At 22.3% G+C, this 20,662-nt stretch overlaps 7 protein-coding genes across 7 annotated transcripts; 2 read left to right on the top strand and 5 right to left on the bottom strand.

Annotated features, from left to right (window-relative positions):
* Nucleotides 1-1,026: 1,026 nt before the first annotated feature.
* On the bottom strand, nucleotides 1,027-1,633 carry PCHAS_1426700 (ubiquitin-conjugating enzyme E2, putative; the record flags this gene model as incomplete). The annotated part of the gene is made up of 2 exons (XM_737541.1): nucleotides 1,027-1,373; nucleotides 1,483-1,633. The coding sequence occupies 2 exons, from the start codon at nucleotides 1,631-1,633 to the stop codon at nucleotides 1,027-1,029; spliced, it is 498 nt and encodes a 165-aa protein (XP_742634.1).
* Nucleotides 1,634-3,341: 1,708 nt separating this feature from the next.
* PCHAS_1426600 (U1 small nuclear ribonucleoprotein C, putative) lies at nucleotides 3,342-3,920 on the top strand (the record flags this gene model as incomplete). The annotated part of the gene is made up of 1 exon (XM_736684.2): nucleotides 3,342-3,920. One exon carries the CDS (start codon nucleotides 3,342-3,344, stop codon nucleotides 3,918-3,920), a length of 579 nt encoding a protein of 192 aa, XP_741777.2.
* Nucleotides 3,921-5,247: 1,327 nt separating this feature from the next.
* Nucleotides 5,248-5,463, bottom strand: PCHAS_1426500 (conserved protein, unknown function; the record flags this gene model as incomplete). The annotated part of the gene is made up of 1 exon (XM_730991.1): nucleotides 5,248-5,463. The coding sequence occupies one exon, from the start codon at nucleotides 5,461-5,463 to the stop codon at nucleotides 5,248-5,250; it is 216 nt and encodes a 71-aa protein (XP_736084.1).
* Nucleotides 5,464-7,369: 1,906 nt separating this feature from the next.
* PCHAS_1426400 (conserved protein, unknown function) lies at nucleotides 7,370-8,971 on the bottom strand (the record flags this gene model as incomplete). Its single annotated transcript, XM_016799649.1, has 1 exon — nucleotides 7,370-8,971. One exon carries the CDS (start codon nucleotides 8,969-8,971, stop codon nucleotides 7,370-7,372), a length of 1,602 nt encoding a protein of 533 aa, XP_016654909.1.
* A 2,401-nt stretch (nucleotides 8,972-11,372) lies between these two features.
* On the bottom strand, nucleotides 11,373-13,100 carry PCHAS_1426300 (conserved Plasmodium protein, unknown function; the record flags this gene model as incomplete). Its single annotated transcript, XM_734369.2, has 1 exon — nucleotides 11,373-13,100. One exon carries the CDS (start codon nucleotides 13,098-13,100, stop codon nucleotides 11,373-11,375), a length of 1,728 nt encoding a protein of 575 aa, XP_739462.2.
* Nucleotides 13,101-14,713: 1,613 nt separating this feature from the next.
* Nucleotides 14,714-15,957, bottom strand: PCHAS_1426200 (CS domain protein, putative; the record flags this gene model as incomplete). The annotated part of the gene is made up of 4 exons (XM_016799648.1): nucleotides 14,714-14,807; nucleotides 14,902-15,142; nucleotides 15,255-15,416; nucleotides 15,513-15,957. 4 exons carry the CDS (start codon nucleotides 15,955-15,957, stop codon nucleotides 14,714-14,716), a joined length of 942 nt encoding a protein of 313 aa, XP_016654908.1.
* A 2,839-nt stretch (nucleotides 15,958-18,796) lies between these two features.
* On the top strand, nucleotides 18,797-19,795 carry PCHAS_1426100 (conserved protein, unknown function; the record flags this gene model as incomplete). Its single annotated transcript, XM_016799647.1, has 2 exons — nucleotides 18,797-18,806; nucleotides 18,951-19,795. The coding sequence occupies 2 exons, from the start codon at nucleotides 18,797-18,799 to the stop codon at nucleotides 19,793-19,795; spliced, it is 855 nt and encodes a 284-aa protein (XP_016654907.1).
* Between the last annotated feature and the right edge of the window lie 867 nt (nucleotides 19,796-20,662).

Raw genomic sequence — 20,662 nt, 5'->3', positions numbered from 1 at the left:
ATAAGTATATCGGTTATACTAGCTATTAAATTATTGTCCTTCAAATAATAGCATAAGCATTTACGGCCTTATAGATAGGTATTCATATTGAGTAGCATATAAAATTGCGCATTTCACAAGGATATCATTTAACCATTAATAATAATATAATATTCAGCAATACAAAATAATATAATATGTTTCTTATAAAATAAAAAAGACGGTTATCTCGCTGTTTCGTGAAATAATTGCTTATGCATATATGCATGCACGTTTCAGAGAGCATTGGCGTGTTATTAATAAATACTATATTAGTCATTAGCTTATATTATAAAATTTACATTTCGGTTTTTATTTCGCGGGAAAATATATATACATATCCCACATATCGAAAACAATTTATATGTTAAAAAATGGTGAAAAAAATATATAAATGAAATGTATACATAAAATAATATGCATTTATAGATTGTCTATTTTTATATTAATAAATATACCTCGGATAAAATATACATAGAATATACACATGCAAAATTATTTCGGTAGCATATGTAAGAAAGTTCATATATACACATATATAACATAAGGGTTAAATTCAATGTCAATGTGCATACTTCACGAATGCATATAAATAAATTTGTGAAATAAAATATTTATTAGTATAAAACTGTAAAAAAAATGATGATATAATTAATTAAGAGTAAACAAAAAAAATAAAAAAATAAATAGTAACATAATAAACCAACAAATACATAATATACGAATCTTGAAATTTTTAGAAAAAAATATCTCAATATGATTAGAAGATTTATCCATACTTATTATTAAAACTATTAGTATAATATATATTTGTAAATATATTAATTGTGCAAATGATCAAAAGTACAACAAAATTTAGGATTTTCGGATAAAGGTACTTTCTATACAAAGTAGGCTATACGTGCTACGATTTACATTTTTTTAATACAAATTTATTGAAAAAAAGAAAAAAAGATTAATGCTTAAAAATTTGCCTATATTTTTTTCACTTATAATTTTTTATTTGTCTTATGCTTTTTTATCTTCTTCTTCCTCTTCAATTTTTTGTTCAATAAAATTAAAAGATTCTTTTACGCAATTTTTAATTCTTCGATTGTATTCAATTCTATTTTCAACAAATAAAAGAGCAGCTTCTTGGTTTGCTGGACTATTGGGATTAGGGTCGCTAAGTAATGATTGTATTGATGTTAGGATTGCTGAAATATCATAAATTGGACTCCAATGTTTTTGAAGAATATCAATACATATATTTCCATCCATATATATATTGGGATGAAACATTTTCGTTAAAAATTTTACTTTAGGTGGCTTGTTTGGATATTCATTTCCGAACAAAAGTTCTAGATGAAAAGTACCTATATGCATGAAAATGATAAATAAATGAATAAGTAAATATGTAAATAAAATAGGAAATAATATTCTCACATGTATTCTAATACTTTAAAAGAAATATTCTTTATATACCTCCTTCCCATGGTGTGTCTGTAGGCCCAAAAATAACTGCTCTCCATTTCATAATATCATTTCCAATTGGAGAACCACTAACTCCATAAGGTGAATCGATTTGTAATTTTTTGAAATCTCGAATAAGTCTTTTTTTGGCTAAATTTGACATTTTATTTTATTAAGAGAATAAAGAATAAAAAAGTATGTAAATAATTATATATACATAACTATTTATAAATATATGACTATCCCCTTTCACAAATTATGAGCAAAAGTTGTTTATAAATTTTTCCTATATTCGTTCTATGTTCTTCTATAGTTAAAAATTTTAGGATCCTTTACGCATAAACCAAGCTGAATATATATGCGTTTATGTGCAAGAAATAAAACTCGCTTAAATTATTGTATACTGCAATTATACAAATTTTAACGTATACAAAAAAGTATTTAGCGCTTTCCCCTTTTGGAGAAAAATTTCTCATCAAAAATATAAATGGGGACAAGGCATATAATTAGGCAAGTGATTGTATTATATGCATACGCGTATAATATGTATATTTTTAAATGTAATATTCCAAAACTATGTATTTATTTTACTTGTTTTTTATTTCTATAAGACTAGCCAAAAAATGATAACATATATTCTTTATATATGTTATAATTGTGACTTTTCATTGCAATACAGGCTTACCACTGTCTTTACTAATATGCATAAATGCTGATATTATTTCTATATATAGTTATTTTTTGTTTATAATTTTATATACAATAAATATGTAAGATAAAAAAATAAAGATGAATTCCACGTATATATATATATATGCTAATTTATATATTCTTATTAAGGTTACAAATTAACAAATTATATGGGCTTTCCTAATAAAGCTATATATATTGTATATATAATATTAATAATTTTATTTCATATTTTTAATAAATTAAAACATATAAATAAAGTATATAAATAAATATGCAATAGCAGAAACATAATTATTTATATCCCAGTATTTGATACAAATGCAGATATTAATATGCATTTACTTTGCTTTCTTAATTTTCTTGTGATATCATTTTTTATACGCGCTCCATGATTTTGAGGATTTTTTTTTATGTATTTAGAATTCATTTTTGGGGGTACATATTTATTTTTTTTTTATTTTTTTCTTATTTATTCATATATTTTATTTTTTTCTATTTACTCATATATTATTCATTTTTTTTTAACTGTTAATCGAATGGATAGAGAAATATTTATACTAATGGGATATACTTCTTTTGCATAACGCTTTAAATTTTATGAAGGAATGAAAATTGCGATTATAGCAATTACAAGCGAAGTATGCGTAAATTGATATAATCGATAATTGTTATATATATATGGGTATCATTATATTTATACTTATTTTACATAATTAATGCAACGAAAATATCATCACAAAAGATATCACTCTGTTATACCAAGCATGTAAGGATAACCATATATGCATAATATTATCAAAGCGATAATGTATGCTCATTTTTCCCATACAAAGGTCAATATCTTATAGAAATTGCTGTTCATTAACACAGAGTATATTTTTTACTTTAAATAAAAAAAAGGAAATGAATAAATATAGACTTATTTAGTATACCCACATGCATGGACAAATAAGTATATATTATATATATGTATGTTGCGTGTATAGAATTAAAAAAAAACCGAAAACAGCAGAGAGCAATGTGCAGAAATTCTAACAATCCAGTAAAAGTTTGTAAATTTCATTATCGCTTCTTTAAATAGTCTTACAGAATCGTGAATATATAACTATCTCTGAAGATAATTATAGCACTTTCTTTCTGCTTTTTTACCCACATTTTTTTCGATATAATTTTTAAAAATGCCAAAATATTACTGTGAATATTGCGACATTTATCTAACACATAGTTCGCCAGTAGGTCGAAGACAACATAATCAAGGTAGAAAACATATTAGTGCCAAAATTGAGTATTTTCAAAATTTACTTAGAGAAGAAGGTATTACACCTCAAAACTTTTTAGGGTTTTTAGGAAGTCAAGCATATAATAATATTTTATCAAATCCAATGATGAATAATTTTATGCATGGAAATTATAATGGATATATGAAATATAACCCTATGAGAAATTATCATCACTCAAATAGAAATCCAAATTATCAGCATTCTGTTGGTATGCATAATAATAAATATTCAAGAGCAGGTTACGTCCCCCCTGGCGCTAATAAATATCCAAACAACAATTTCCACAATAATAAACGTATTAGTAATACTCCAAAGCCTTATAATAATTATACTAACAAGCCAATCACAAATAGTCCATATAAAAATGATAAACAAGATTATAGAAATAATAATGAGAATAGTAATAATTTTTCCAATTATCAAATGAATAAAGACAATTCGAATTTTGTAAATAAAAATAGTGAGCAACCCAATTAAGGGGACAATATATATTACACAAAATTATATCACTTTACGAATATCTATATTATATTGCATCCAGGACAAAAAATGCAAAGTTTGTTGAAATTAATAAATTACGATTTATACAGTTTTTTTTCACATGAAAAGTTAAAGTTATAAAGACTGTAACATTCATAGGAAACTATTTGTTATAATTATTTTTAAATGGAAGATATCCATAAATATATCATAAGCAATAAAATGGCTATTTGTTTGGCTATATGGGTATATAAATATCCCAATTTATAATTCACTATAAATTTATGTTTTTTATTTTATAATTGTGTATTTTTAATGATATACAAACATTGTTTTGCTTTACCTTGTTTTTTACGCTTTTTATTTTCCAATTTTTTTATTTTAATTTGACGTTTATTTTTTATATTATTTTGATATATATTTTTTTTTGTGTTTAAAAAGCGAAAACGCTAATAAGCCTATACATAAGTAAATAAATAAATGTAAGAATAAAAATATACAAGCATTTCTCTATCCATATATATTTATACCGTGTGGATCTCATATAATACCAATAAATGATATAAGCTGTATATTGTAACTTTTATTCTTTACATTCCCGCTTATTATATTTATGTAAATGAGCATTTTATTCCGACTTTGTATAAGTATCAATTTTAGATTACTCTTAAATATATTTTATAGAATTCTTTTAAAATGATAAATTTCTTATTTATTCAATTAGACAAATTATTTCGTTCATTCATAAATCGGTATTACTTAAATTAACGGCATGTTAATATGCATATTGCACTGTTATTATATTGGTAGTAACTAATTGTTTGGAAAAAATTATTATATATTGCTTTGTGTATTTATTATATTTTTTAATATGCCAATGGCCATTTAATAAGAGTCAAATTAAAGGTTTTTTGAAAAATGAAAAGCATGCAATGTCTCGCCAAAATTGAAATGCAACAATGTAGCATATTTTACACATACACACGTATATATATATTATAATAAATGATAATGTATGTATATAAATCATATATATGAATATGTAATATGCATATTCATCAAATAGCATGTAAATAAATAAATATATATATACTTGGTGAGTGTGCCAAAAAAATTAATAGTTATATGAACGGCAGGAATCAGTTAAACATGCAATTGCATGTGTACACGAGTGAAAAGTTAAAAATGTATAATGCCAACATAAGCCCATAAAATATAAAAAGGTATTAAAAAGAAACATTATATAGTAAAATGAAAGTTAAAAAATAAGTAAATAAGAATTGGCTTTATATTTTTGCCTCTTTCTTATCATTTTTTTTTATTATCAAAAACAATCTTCATATGCATGTTTAGAGTGTTTTTTCTCATGATGTTCTTTCAAAATTGATTGGTTAACTGTACACATAAATGTATGTCTACATAATTTACAAATAACATTTAAATTTTTTGAAGCATCTTTTACTGTGCTATTTGGTTTTACTTTTTCATTTCTCTTTGATGATCTTATTCTATCAACATCCCTTTGATTACCTCGTGTCATCTTTTATAAATTACTTTTTGCCACTATATAAATATATATATAATATGATTTTAAATACTGATATTTAATATTTCTATTTGTGTACAATAGTTTGAAATATATACATATTTCACGTATGTATATATATTATACAAAAATCAGGGAAGAGAAAAAGTTTAAAATTTTAAACTGAAAAAATTTGGAAAGTTTGTGCTATTTAAAGCGGATAATTTGATTTTTCAAAAAAAGGTAAATTTAAAGAGAAAATAAAATCCTATATTATTAAAAAATATATTGAAATAAATAAAAATAACAATAATTTATATACGAAAAAAATCGTGTATAATTTCGGTAGTAAAAATACATTAGTGAAAATTTTATGTTTTTATGAACATAAGTATAGTTATTTATTTTTTTAACATAAAAAGAAGTGGCATTATCTTATCCCCTTTAGATAATAATGAAAGATAAAATATGTAAATAAAATAACATTATTTATTGTAGTTATTTGTTAATATGAAAATTGATGGGCTTATAAATATATGTTTCTAATTTCATAATATATTAAATATTTTTTTTATTTAAATAATTACTATTACAAAAATAAGGAATGTATACTAATTATTATATTTTTAGCCTTGTTCTTTTTAGATTTAAGAGCAACCTTATCAATGCAGTTATTCATATTATCTATGATATCCATTATATATGTTTTACAATTATAATTAAAGGATAATTAAGACGAATTTATAGTTTTCATTATAGTAAATATAGATTGCATGTGTAATTATCGCTTGCTCATTTCCACTGGTTTTGTTATATGCTTATTATATTCCATTTGTGGGATTGGCTTAAAAAAGGCATGTTGTAAGAGCTAAATTTATGCGTCACAAATGAGTATCCATATATAATTATAACAATTTTAGATAAGTAATCAAAAAAATGGTGTAAACCTTTTAAGCAACACCCTAAGGTATTCTATATAGCTAAACACCTTATCAATATTATTAATAAAGGAATGTAAATCTGCTTTTTTAAAGCACAAAATAATATTCTCTTCTAAGATCATGATAATCTTATATTATTTATCATGTGCATAGGGTAAATTAAAAAAGACCTGGGTTTTAAGGATACCAAATTGTGCTTTAAAACAAAAGTAGAAATGATAAAATTTGAAAATTATAAAAAATTAAAGTAAATTAAATTTTCAGTTTTAATAATACAGAGAAAAAAAATATTTACAGGGATGATTAAACAAACCCGTATATTAGTACATATGCATAAATGTAATTTAATATTTTTACTATGCAGTGTTTTAAAATGTTCTAATCGCATATATATATTAAAAAAAATAATAATAATAAACAAAAAAAATGTGATATGTACTAATAAATGTTTTTAAAACAATTATAAAACAAAATTAAAAAAGCCAAATGTAAAATATCAATACATAAATGCACATGGAAAGTGAATCAATCCATTGTAAATTATATAATGCATAAAAAAAATAATACATTTTGTAATTACTTAATATATAGCATATGCATGATTAATAATCATATAAGCATGCAATGATTTATGCTATATACAAAAATACAAATAAAAACTTGTAAATAAATTTGAAACAAAATTGGCAAAAAAAAATATATATATATATAGGAAGGAAAACGAAAATCATAATATATTAATTTCCCTTTTTCTTTATTTTGTTCGCTGCCTCTTTTTGTTTCATCGTCATATATTTATTAATTTTGTCGTTCTCTCTATATAATATTAATATATCTATTCAATTATATATATACATACTCATGTCGTTACATTTCTTTCTATATATTGCTCTAGCAAACACTCTCGATTTATATATATCTCATTCTATACATTTTTTTTGTTTTTAATTTTTGATATGAATAAAATTAGAGTATTTTAATTATTTATGCATATTTTTATTCATATCATTGCTTAATGTGTTCATACAATTGAGTGGCACATTATTTTGGGGGGTTGGGATAATATTTTGCAAAGAAAATGGATTTTTATCCGATACATTCATTGCGGTAAAATCTGAATTGTACATATTATTTTCATTCCATTGTTTAAATTCATTTATACTACTATGTTTAGAATAATTTAATAAACCATTTATATTATTGTTTTGTTTGGTATGCATATTATTATTTAGTTCATAAGAGGGATTATTTTTCATATTATGCATATTATTATTATTATTATTTATATTAGCCTCATAAAGCATTTTTGGATTAGCCATATTTTGGTTATTTAACATATAAGGATTTGGTGGCATATTCATATAAGAATTATACATTGAATTATTATTATTATTATTATTATTATTGTTATTATTGTTGGTATTATTATTTTTTCCATTTTTGTATTTTAATGACTGTCTTTTATTTAATAAATATAACATATTATTCATATTGTTCATATTATTCCCTTGATTGTTTAAATAATTTGAATTTGGATAATAATTAAAACTATCATGTGCATTTGAATATCTATATTTTTCATTATTACTGCTCATACTATCGAATGGGTCATAGGATTGCAGACTTATTTTATTATTATTGATATTATTATTATTTGAGCTATTAGAATGATTATATTTCATTTTATTCATTTCTTTATCACCATTTACTTTCATATTAAAATTTTTAGGAAAATTCATTTTGTTATTATATCCAGCTGGATTGAAATCGTCTATACTCATATTATTATTGTTAACATTTGCCAATTCATTATTATATGGCATATTCATATAGTTCATATTATAATTATCATTTGGAAATTGTGGATTATCAAAAGGCATATTATTATTATTTGGATTATTAGTAAGCATATTAAAGTCATTAAAATGACTTCCATTCATATTATTATAATTTGCATTAATAGCACTATCAAAATCTTGATAATTATTATCTATATTATAATTTTTATAATCTGAATTATTCATATAATTTGAATTCATAATTCCTACCATACCTGGTGTAGTATGGTCATAATCATTTAAACAAAAATCATCATCAAAATCTTCAAAAGATATATCATCTTTTCTTTTTTTTTTATCTTTATCTCTTTTTTTTTCTTTTTTTTTTTTTTTATTTTTATCTTTTCTTATTCTTTCAACGGATTCTGAACTTGAACTATTATCATCTGAAGAATAATCATATTTTTTATTGGATGAATTTCTATTTTTCGATTTGGATTTTTTATGACTACTCATTTTTTGATGTTTTCGACTATTATTGTGAGAAGAAGAACCTCCATATTTTTTTTCAAGTTTTTTAACATCATAATAACTTATTAAATCTTCACCAATTTTTTTTTTATGTTTACTTCTATATGCGCATTTGTTACATAAAAATTCATAATTAAATGTATCAACAAAAGTTGATTTCCCATAACCGCAATAATTACATCTTTCTCTTGATGATAAAAAAAATAACTTTTCTACGGCTAGAGCTTCTTCATATTCTCTTTCTGAAATTCCTAATTGGTTAGCTGATGACATTTTTTTATATAAATGAAAAAAAACGGAATTTTTATATCATATGTGCATATGCATATATGTCAAAATAATCATAATTTAAAACGAAAATATAATTATGTAAAATAACGAAAGAATAGAAAATGCATGTAGCTACTTATATTATTGTTTTGAGGGTGATGCAATTAAAAGATCTATCACCAACAAAACAAATAATAAAATAAAATATTTATAAATCGTTAATGCAATAATAGGATCAATGAATTATCTTTTTTATTCTTTTATTATTATACGCTTAAAGCTTAAAATGAAAAATCTATTTGTACTATTAATTATGTCAGCTTATGCATATATACATAGCATTGAATGTGTAATACATAATAAAAAAAAAGTATATATAAGCTTATTATAATATACTTAATGTATAAGGATGACATATAAATATATCATATTCTCTATTCATATATTATGATTGTATAGTAACATATATAATATAATTTTATATATTGTTTACTAATACTTATAACGCTTTTTTAATAATTTTTTTAAATTGTATATAAATAATCAAAAGCTATGAAAAGATCATATACATTCATAAAAATATATATCACAAAAAAGCACAAAAAAATTATACTTCATGTGTGTAATTGCGATTATTTTTTTTAATACTTATAAAACATTATTTTGCATAATATGCTTAACCATATTATGCATTCCCATATACATTTATGCTCGAGGGATGAAGAAGAAAAAAGTAAATAGTTCACTACTTTATATATATATATATTTTTTAATGTTATATGATGAATTATTTGGATTATGTAATATAAAAAAACGGGGGATGTACAAAATAAGGTACTACTAAAATATAAATATAAAAATAAAATAATAATACTAAAATATAATATATATAAAAATAAGTATATTATTATAAAATAGTATTATTATAAAATTAACCTCTAAAATCTATTTATTAAAGACTAATAAAAACATAATAAAAATTGCATATTTTTTTAAAAATATATTTTAATATAAGTATAAAAAAGAAGTTTAAAAAATAAAATAATGATAAAAATTATAATTAAAAATATATGGAATTGAAACTGCGGTTTTATTAAAAGCATATAAAAATAAATTATAAAAAATTAATAATATATTTATTTTTTTAAGGACTAAAAGAGATCGATATATAAAAGAAAGGCACTACTTTTATTAAATATAATACTTGATTCTATATGTAGGCGGTATTATATATTTTTATTTAATTCGCAATTTCTATATATTATTTAAAACGGCAAAAAATAACTTATATTCGACCCATATTGAGGTATAGTAGTATACATACTGCAATCGCAACATTTATTGCTTAATTATAAAGTTTAATATATAATATTAATTTATATGTTGCTGTAAAAATTAAAAGGCATTTTCTTAGAATAACAAAAATACTTGGTATGATAAAGATATTATTTCTATGAAAAAAAATATATATATTTAACTCGATGAAAAAATAATAATGATAAAAAATTGTATTATATAATATTTACTATCATGTAAAAAATATCATTAAATTGTATAGCTTATATAAAATTTGGTTTATATATTATAGTAGGTTATTGTTAGTCGCCCTTTTTGTTCCTTTTTAGTTTTTATATAAAATTATACATAACATTACTTATATTCAAAGTCATAAAAATGCAATAAATATTAATAAATAGCCATATAATAATATTTTTAACCTATTGTATTAAAAATGCAATTTTTATTATTATATTTTGCAAAAAATATATATATTCTAGTTGCTTAATATGATATTATCTTTAAAATATAACAGCAATAATGCACATAGTTTAACCAATCAAATCTCAGTTTGAAAACAAAATAAATACTACAGCATATTATAGCATTATTTTTTATACAATATGCATATTTTTAATTATAAAAAAAATAATAAATGATATTATGCAGTCTTAAGTCTCTAGAAAAAGACATCAATTTCTTCGTTTTTACTATTTGTATTGCAATAATTAAATATGATTGTCTATATAATTTAGGTGTTATTTATATTTTACATCCGAACTAATTTAATAAAATAACTTTAAAGAAAATATTAAATCAGTTTTTGTAAAAGTGTAAAAAAGTAGTGTATATTAGTAAAAGCATAACAAAATATATAATAATATGAAATCATATTTTTTAAAACATACAATGTTCAATATAAATATTGAAAAATATATTTTATATGTTTCAGTTTATCGGTAAGAGTTACTACCATTACTGTATATTACTATTATTAGCTATCTTGCTTGACATTAAAATAATAGAATAATGTTTATGACAACTGTCATAACAATTATAATAATGGTAGTATAATAACTAATAAACTTATGAAACAAAAAATTATCTTTTAGGATAAATATGCATATTATTGAAGTTTCCCCTTTTCTTGTAATTCTTTTTTTTGTTTTTGAGCTTGTAAAACGATATCTTCAAATCGGACTTTTTCAGGAACAGCTTTTGTCTGATCATTTGCGGATTTATTTTTTGTTTTATATCTTTGTGCCAATTCTCTAGCTCTTCTTTTAAAATTTGCAATTTTAATTTCCATGTCATTTACATCATTTTGTGCTGAAGACAATAATTCTTTTTTTTTCTCATGAACCAATTTTAAACAACCAGCTAATCCTCCCTGGTTTTTAAAAGTAAGTTTCCTTGTGGCCCTTCTAACGAAAGGAACACAATTTGTTTCGCTATCATTATATAACGGATCATTATTTTCATTAAAACTATTTTTTTTCGCCTTTGGTGCATTTTCTTTATTGGCATTATTATTGTTATTTATTTTGCTACCGTTTTTTTGTAAACTCTCATCGCCATCAATCTTATTTTTTTTTTCGGAATTATTAATTGAATTTAAATAATCAGCTCTTGTATAGCTACGAGATAATAAGTTTTCTAATATAACAGAACTATCTTCTTGGGATTTAGAAAAATTATTACTGGAATATTTTAATAAACTGTTAATTTTTTCACTTAACTCATTAGAATCTTTTGAACACTGTGAATTGAAAGAACTCGAAGCCTTTCTTTCTTTATTATGTTCCACATGTTCTATTATATTTTCATCATTAGGTGTTTGTCTATCAGTTTGAGGTTTACTCAAATCTGATACATGATCATTGGTATTATTAATATTGTCATTTTGTTTATTATTTATGGTATCTTTATTATAAGAATTTTCCCTATTTATATACATTTTATTCTTGTTTGTTTCTTCGTCATTCTTTTCATTTTTGATATCATCTTCTCTTTTATCTATTTCTCGATCATTTTCATATTCCTCATAGTTTTCATATTCACCATAATTGGGATTTTCATCATAATTTTCATACATCTGGTAGTTAGCGTTTTCCTCATAAGGATCTCCATTTTCATAATAATATTCGCCACTTTCATTATAATTTATACCCTCTTCATCATAATAAGTATTGTCTTTATCATAATTATTATTTCCATTTTCCCATTTTATAGGATTACTATCATCATATGAATCTATATCACCTGTGTTATTATTTTTATCTGTCAAATATTCATCTTTGTAATCATAATTACTTTCTGTATTATGAATCTCACTGTAATATTGTGTATCATCCTCATTTTTTTTTATTGATTCTTCACTATATTCTATATTGTTTTCTTTTTGAGGCTGTTTCACATTTTTTTTAGAAAAAGGCAATACATTAGTCACTTTATTATTTGCAATATTTACTGAATTGTCCAAATCGTTTAACGGTTCGTTTTTATCATTAACATTACTACTAGTAGTATTAGTGTTTGGGGTGTTTTTTTCTAATGAATCATCACCTCGTCTTTTTTGTGCATCATTAATTTTTAATTCAGTTAGTCTGTCTATATATTTATGATTACGATATGACTTGTAATTTTTCTTTCTATTTTCTACTGAATTTTGGGGTTTATTAGGGGGATATTTTTTTGAACATTCTTGTGTGGAATTATTTTCAATTGCTGTACCATTAGTTGGTATATCTCCATTTTCAGTTTCTTCACATTCTATCCATTCTCTTGATAAAACTTCGAAATGCCACCATTTGGCATTTGTTGCATTATAGTAATACCTTACACTATTTTCCATTTCAGCTAGATATAATACGCCGATATACACATATATATACTAAAATTACTAAATATTAATACAATTTGTAGAGTATTTTATTGATAATATCAGTATACACTGTTAACTATATTTTTTTTAATTTTTCTGTATGCTCACAGTGATGTTTTTTAATTCAATACCATTACGGTTTTAAATAACGTCGGAACTTAAATGTGCCGTAAAAAAATCACGAAATACACTTTTGGTTGTTGCTTTATATATATTTCACATTATAAATGTACACATAGACATATATAAAATCTATGTATAATTTATGCAGGCAATCTAAAAAATACTTTAAAATAGTATGTAACAGACAACAGAAAAGGTGGCATTATATTTGCATAAAATTTTCAACTATTAACACATATAAAAGTAACATAATGAAGTTTAAAACATATTTTTTAAATCTTGAAAATGAACATAACATACAATCAAAAATAATAGCTATAGAGATTCCATAAGAAAATAGATATATAAAATATTATATATATAATTGTTTCAATTTATTTTTTAATTTCTATCTTTACGTAATGAATAAAAAAATTAAAAAGTAATGAATAATTATATTTTGTAGGAAACTAATGTTTATAAAACCAAATTATTTTAAAAGTTACATACAAATAATATTTATGTTTGAAATATGTGTAATTATTTCAATAGACACACAACATATAAAATAACAACTTTATTTAGGTATATAAATAATATTTTTTATCGCAGTTAAAACAAAAATATTATATATATAATATTATATAACCATTTTATATATACTTAATAGTTATATATATGTGCATATATATATATTATATTTATATATATATAATATATGTGTGAATACATTATTTTATTTATTTTTTTATGGTTATAAAATATTTCTAATTGAAAAAAAAGGAAGTTTTTTTATAGTAAGATATTACTACTGTTATTTTAAATTTATTATCATTCGCACACACTTTTTTTTGTATTAAAGGCAAATATTAAAAAAATAATAAAAAAACCATGGTACAAAAATGTGCAACATTTAAGTATGAAAAGAGAATAAAGTTAAAGGACAACCATTAGATAGACAACATTTATTATTTTTTAACATATTCAAACTTAAATGAAAAATATTAAAATAGAATTCACCTATATTCCTTCTTATTATAATATAACCTGACCGGAAAACAGAATGTTGGACTCTATTATAAAATCATTTATTTATAATTTTTTTTTTTTTTTTAATTATGGAAAATAGCTAGCTGGATAGCTAATTTATAAAATGCAGTTCACAGTAAAAATTTTCAAATTATATAAAATATGCATTACAATATGCAGCAGTTATAAATAAATAAATTGGTATTTAACTAAGACATATTAATTTAACACAATATAAATTGTACTTAATTCGTAGTATGTCAATTTAAATCTTAAAAAAAAAAAAAAGGTGTGCATACAATATGCGTGTTCCCATTATAGTCCCATCCATATTATATTTGTATTTCATGAATATGCTAGCAAACGCATGTTATTACAATTTGAAATAAAAACAATTAAAAAGTGCTTCAATGAAATAACAATACACATTTTTTTTTGTCGATGCCAAAATTTTATTTGGGAACTGGAACCCCTTTATTACCCAATACATTTTGTAATAAAGCTTGTTCTTTTAATTCTTCAGGGGATTTTATTCCTTCGTTCATCCTGAGGAAAATAAATAAATATAAGCATATATGTATGCATATATGAATGTATTCATAATAAATTATAATGTGCATTTTAAGGAGAATGGGGTTACATTTTTTGTTTATATAGCATTTTTCTTATTTCTTCTTGTGTCTTTTCATCAAAATCTGTTAAATTTTTTTTTGATTCGATTTTCGTTGTGTCGATTTCTGGATCACCCTTGATTACATATGACCACCAATTTTCTTTCTTTTTTTCTAAAAATATAATAATTTTTTTTTTATCTTCTATATTCCACACGCATTCTTGTTTATTCACCTCCTCATAGAGCATTCCTTCTAATTTTATTTCATCTACGAAGGAAAAAAAATAAAAAAAAAAAGGTTATATTTTTCATATTAAAATTAATGATACACAATATATAACTACAATTTCAACTAATATGTGTAATTTTTCGTTTCCTACTTAAATGTTGAACTTTTATATGTTTATTGGTTATTTCAACTTTTATTTCACTAGGTTTTATTTCCTTATTTAAGGGTATTTCTAAATTAACTTCATTTAAGGATTGGTTCCAAAAATACTTTTCCGTCCTTCCTCCGTTCCATGTTGATATGTGTTTTTCGTCTATTTAAAAAAGCAGAAAATAACAAGTATAAATAATGCATATTAATATATGTATAATGTTTATTAATATGTATTTTCCATTTTATTTTTTTATACTGATAGAATCATAAGATGGGGTGTGACTGCTTTGATTGTTTTTTTGTGCTTCATTCTGTGTGTTTTTTGCTTTTGCAATTTGGATGTTACTAAGTTTGTTTAAATCATCGCAAGGCGGTAAGTATTTATTTCTTATATCTTCGTTTTCAATTATATATGGTTGATTTTTAATTATATACTTTAATTGATGTTTTCTAAATGATTTCATTAATTCGATTTCTCTACTATTCGCTTTAAATCCACATGTATTATTATTTAATATAGCCTTTGCAATATTTCCATCATACTTTTTTGATAACGTTTGTATATCATCATCATTCATCATCAAATGAAAATAATCAGTTTTATTTTCCAAAAATGATAAAAATACTTCCACTAAATCGTCTATTGATCTAAAGTCCCGGGCAATATGCATTAACATATTTTCATGCTTCTCATTTTCCATAGTGTGTGTGTGTATTTTTTCTTATGAGTTTAACTGACACTAAAAAAGTTGGCTTAGTAAAAAAAAAAGAGACTACACTGATATAGAAATAAACAAAGCTTTAGATAAAATCAGATTTCTATTAGTACAAAATAAGATTGTTTTGGTTTAGTTTGCTTTATTTTATTTCTATTTGTAAAGAATGAATATATTTTGCTTGAATTGTATATATATTAGTAAGCAAAATATCTGATGAAATATAACAAAAAAACAAAAAAGTATATTTGTTCTTAAAGGGTATTACATGGACGGATTAAACATAATTATCGTTTACATTTTAATGACACATATAAATTTTTATTAATTAATGAATAATAGAAACTTAAAAAAATTCTTTTGATGGTTATAATGATTTATCATCATTTAATTGGTATATTACATTATTACTATATATTTTCATTAACTACTATTATTGTTATTTTATTTTTTTTTATTCTACATGCTAGTATTTCCCCTAATGTTTTTAGTTTACAAGTTATTCCTATTTTTAAAAATTATTATACATTTAGCTTAATTTATTATATTAAATCATGTAATTATTTTATGCATAATATTTATAAAATATGTGTATAATGATGAAATCTTTATATAAAACCAAAAATTGGCAAAGCTAATTGGTGAAATAATAGGCACACTATTTAAATGCTAAAATATGTTTTTTATTACACAATATGTGTTAAAACTAAAACCATTTAAAGCATCCCTATGCCCAAAGTATAAAATATTGTACTTGTGATATACACCCACATATAATGCAATATGAAACAATTTGGAGGCTTACTGCTTTTTCTTTTTTAATAATTATCTATTAATTTAGAAATCATTTGTTCATTTCCAATTTATATTATATATTTACATATTTTTAATGTGAAATATGAGTTTATATGTATACAGCTGTAATTAGCATTATATATATTATGTGGCACTAAGCAAAAGAAAAACTATATATCTTTCTGTAAATTAGCATATAACACTAGGGCATTCCCTTTTCATTGTGTTATAAATAATTATTTTTTATAATTTCCCTGATGTCTTTTACTTGTATATTATTATCATAGCATGATAAATACTTAATATGAAAACCAAAGATCAAAAAGGTAGCATAAAACTAAAAAATGGCATATAAGATGATATAGACTAATATTTTTTAGAAAAAATTATTTATCCATATATTTTGATAAATAACTATGATAATCATTTTTAAAACATTTTTGGTGATTTATATGGGTGTAAAAAAAGATAAATTTTCTTAAGATCGAAAATATTGTAGCTATCCCCTATCAATCCTCATAAGTATATTTACACCTATCTATGTTTTATATTTACATAAAATTCATAATGGGAAAGGGAAAATATCTTCTACAATCCTTGTTAATATGATAACAAAACGAATATAATAATATAGATTATATTATATGTTAAGTAAGCGATGCATAATATTGTTAACAACCAAACAGTTAAATGGTTTTTCAACAATTATTTCCTGTAATTATGTGTATGCTATTAAAATTTCGAACGAAATGAAATATAAGGAATGATTATAAAAAATTTTAAGCCAAATTTATAAAAAAATAATAAATTAAAAAAACATATATACGATGATCGCTATTTGAAACTCATAATATGCTCATATACATAATTATAATATATGTATATGTATAATAGGCACATTATACGATATTTATTGTAATATTTAAATATGTATAACTAATTATTTTAATGGTATTATTATAATTATGTTATTGTGTGTGTTTTTTTTTTTTCAAGCTAGCCATTTATTTTATAATATATTGAAAAGCGATATGGAAATTAACAGTATTTTTTTTAATTTATCAATAGAAAAAAATGATATATTTGCATATGTTTCCTTGTCAAATGGTATATATACTTATGCATAATATTTTATTACAAAATGCATTCATGAAAATCGGTTGGACAAATTTTTCATATAATATTTTTTGGTAGAACGGATTCTACATATATGCCAAAATATGAATTGAACTCTATATATAATAGGATGAAAAAAAAAAATAATAATAATATGCATACTGTTTTGGATGGGAAGCAAATTATTGACAAGCTATATACATAATATATATATTTATTTATATACAATTTTTTGTGTTCATATTTTAAAAACGTCTACAAAATAATCTTAAGATAAAAGAATAATATGTATATACAATGTATGTTTATAACATGTTTAAATGGTTTTATTTTTGTATTAATAGGATGCATGCGATAATAGCTTTTTATTTTTTCGCTTTTTTGTATTTCCATTATTTGTAGCCATGTAAAAAATAACCAAAAAATAACCAAAAATAAAAAATAGGAACTCATGTTATGGCTATATAGAATAATTTAATTATATACATATTTTTTTTTTCCATAAAATATAGTATACATCAAATTATTGACAATTAAAAGATTTTTGATAATTTTGTATATAAAGTAAATATATAAATAATTTATTTATGATAATATTGGTTTTATATTTTATTCTTAATTTTTAATTAAATATTTTTATTATCTCGCAAAGTTGGTGAACTTGCATTTGTTACAAATTTTTTTCGATACCATTACATTTTTTTATTATTAACGTATAACAATCTATTCTCTGTATTTATAATATATATATAAATTTATAAAAAATATAAAAATATTTTTATCAATAAAACAGAATATTATGCTTTAAAAAAAAATAAAATATATTAAGCAAATTTTTAAGTCCCACTTGTTCTTAAAGAAATCAAGTAAATAAAGCCAAAACAAATTAACTTTAAAAAAATACCACAACAAAATGTTTTACGGTAAGTAATAATAAAAAAATAGCTACTTGAAAAATGTGAATTTATCTATGATTATTTAAGAGTATATGAATAGTATGCATACATATGTATGCATTTTTATGATATATGCATTTATTAATATATATGAATTTATCACCTTTATAGGAAAAATAATAAAATCTGAAGAAACTGTAATCCCAGAATCCAAGGATGGATATTCTGTTATCCATTTATCAAGAGCATGCTTAAATAATCCACAAGATGAAGGAAAGCTATATGTACAAGTAGAAGATGCCAATGGATGTTATAACATTTGCTGCTTACAAAAAAATGTATGTGAAGATACACCTTTGGACATATTTTTAATGTTAGATAACGAAGTAAAAATAAAAACTAGTGGAACAACAGATGAAGTGCATGTAGTTGGATATTATGAAGTTTCATTTGGGCAAGACAATTTAGACGAAGATGATGATGAATTTGATGATGACGATGAATATGAAAATGAAGCAGCTAGAATATTGACTAAAAAAAATACATTGAAAAATTCAAGTGCTTTTAGATTAAAAAATAAAAAAAATTTAGATTATGATGACGATGATGAAGATGATGAAGATGACGAAGATGACGAAGATGATGAGGACGATGAAGATGATGATGAGGATGATGAGGATGATGAAGATGAAGATGATGAAGACGATGAAGATGATGAAGATGACGAAGATGATGATGACGATGATGAAGGAGATAAGAAGAAAAAAAAGGGAAATAATAAAAGATCATTAGATGGAAATGGTGATGGACCATCAAAAAAATCCAAATTAGATGATGAAGAACAATATGAAAAAAATCTTATTGAATTTATAAAAAAAAATGGAAAAACCACATTAACAGAATTAGGAAAAGTTAAAAAACCTGAAGGTTTAAAAATGAAATTAGGATTTTTTGTAAAAAAACGTCCAAGCATTTTTAAATTCGATAACGATTCACAAATTGTGTCATTGAAATAATTCTTCGAATTTCATTTGTCTTCCATTTTTTATTTAGTTTTTGGCACAAAAAATATATATAATATTATTATATACTAATTTTGCTCTTTGAAAGACATTTTTTATTTTGTATTTTTTTTATAAAATCTTTAATACATACCATAACTGGCAATACATATACAGTATATTTTTATTTTAAGTTATAAAAGTACCTATTAACTCTTATTGTTTGAACTAGTTTTAAAATACAAATTAAAAAAAAATATCCATATGGAAATCTGTGTACTTATTTCTATAACAGCATTTTATGGATGCTAAATAATACATAGTACACAAAATATTTCACTCTTTAATAAATTATATTTACATATAACGGTTAAATAATAAGTGCGTGCAAGAAATGGGCGGCTTTACATATATTAAAGAAAAGTTGGATATACGATATGATATTATTTGAATAATGGGTACATAAAAAGTGTTACATCATATAAATATTTTGTGGATAGACAAAATGGTTACAGTTTCGGCAGTATAGAACAAATCGGTTCTTTTTAATAATCAATAGGCTTGTATATGCATTCTTTCTTTTTTTTAAAATAAAGTATATTTAGTAACATTTATGGTGCATAACTAAGCCATTTTTTAAAATGATAAGTTAAAATTTTCTGCACATTATTATTATAAACCTTTACAGCATTAACTATGAAATGTATTTTTATTTACGTCAATATTTTCATGTAGCAATTTATTTAATCTTTTGGCTAGCTATTTAATATATACATTTTTTATCTCTTCGCTATTTTCTATAACAGTTATGTCCAAAGAATGAGTGTACATACCATGTGATCATTTTTAGTATAAGCTGTGTGCACATTGAATAGAGAAATA

The sequence above is a fragment of the Plasmodium chabaudi genome (assembly GCF_900002335.3).
Source record: "Plasmodium chabaudi chabaudi strain AS genome assembly, chromosome: 14".
Lineage (NCBI taxonomy): Eukaryota > Apicomplexa > Aconoidasida > Haemosporida > Plasmodiidae > Plasmodium > Plasmodium chabaudi.
Note: the sequence above shows the minus strand (reverse complement) of the source record. Positions and strands in the feature narration are given on the sequence as shown.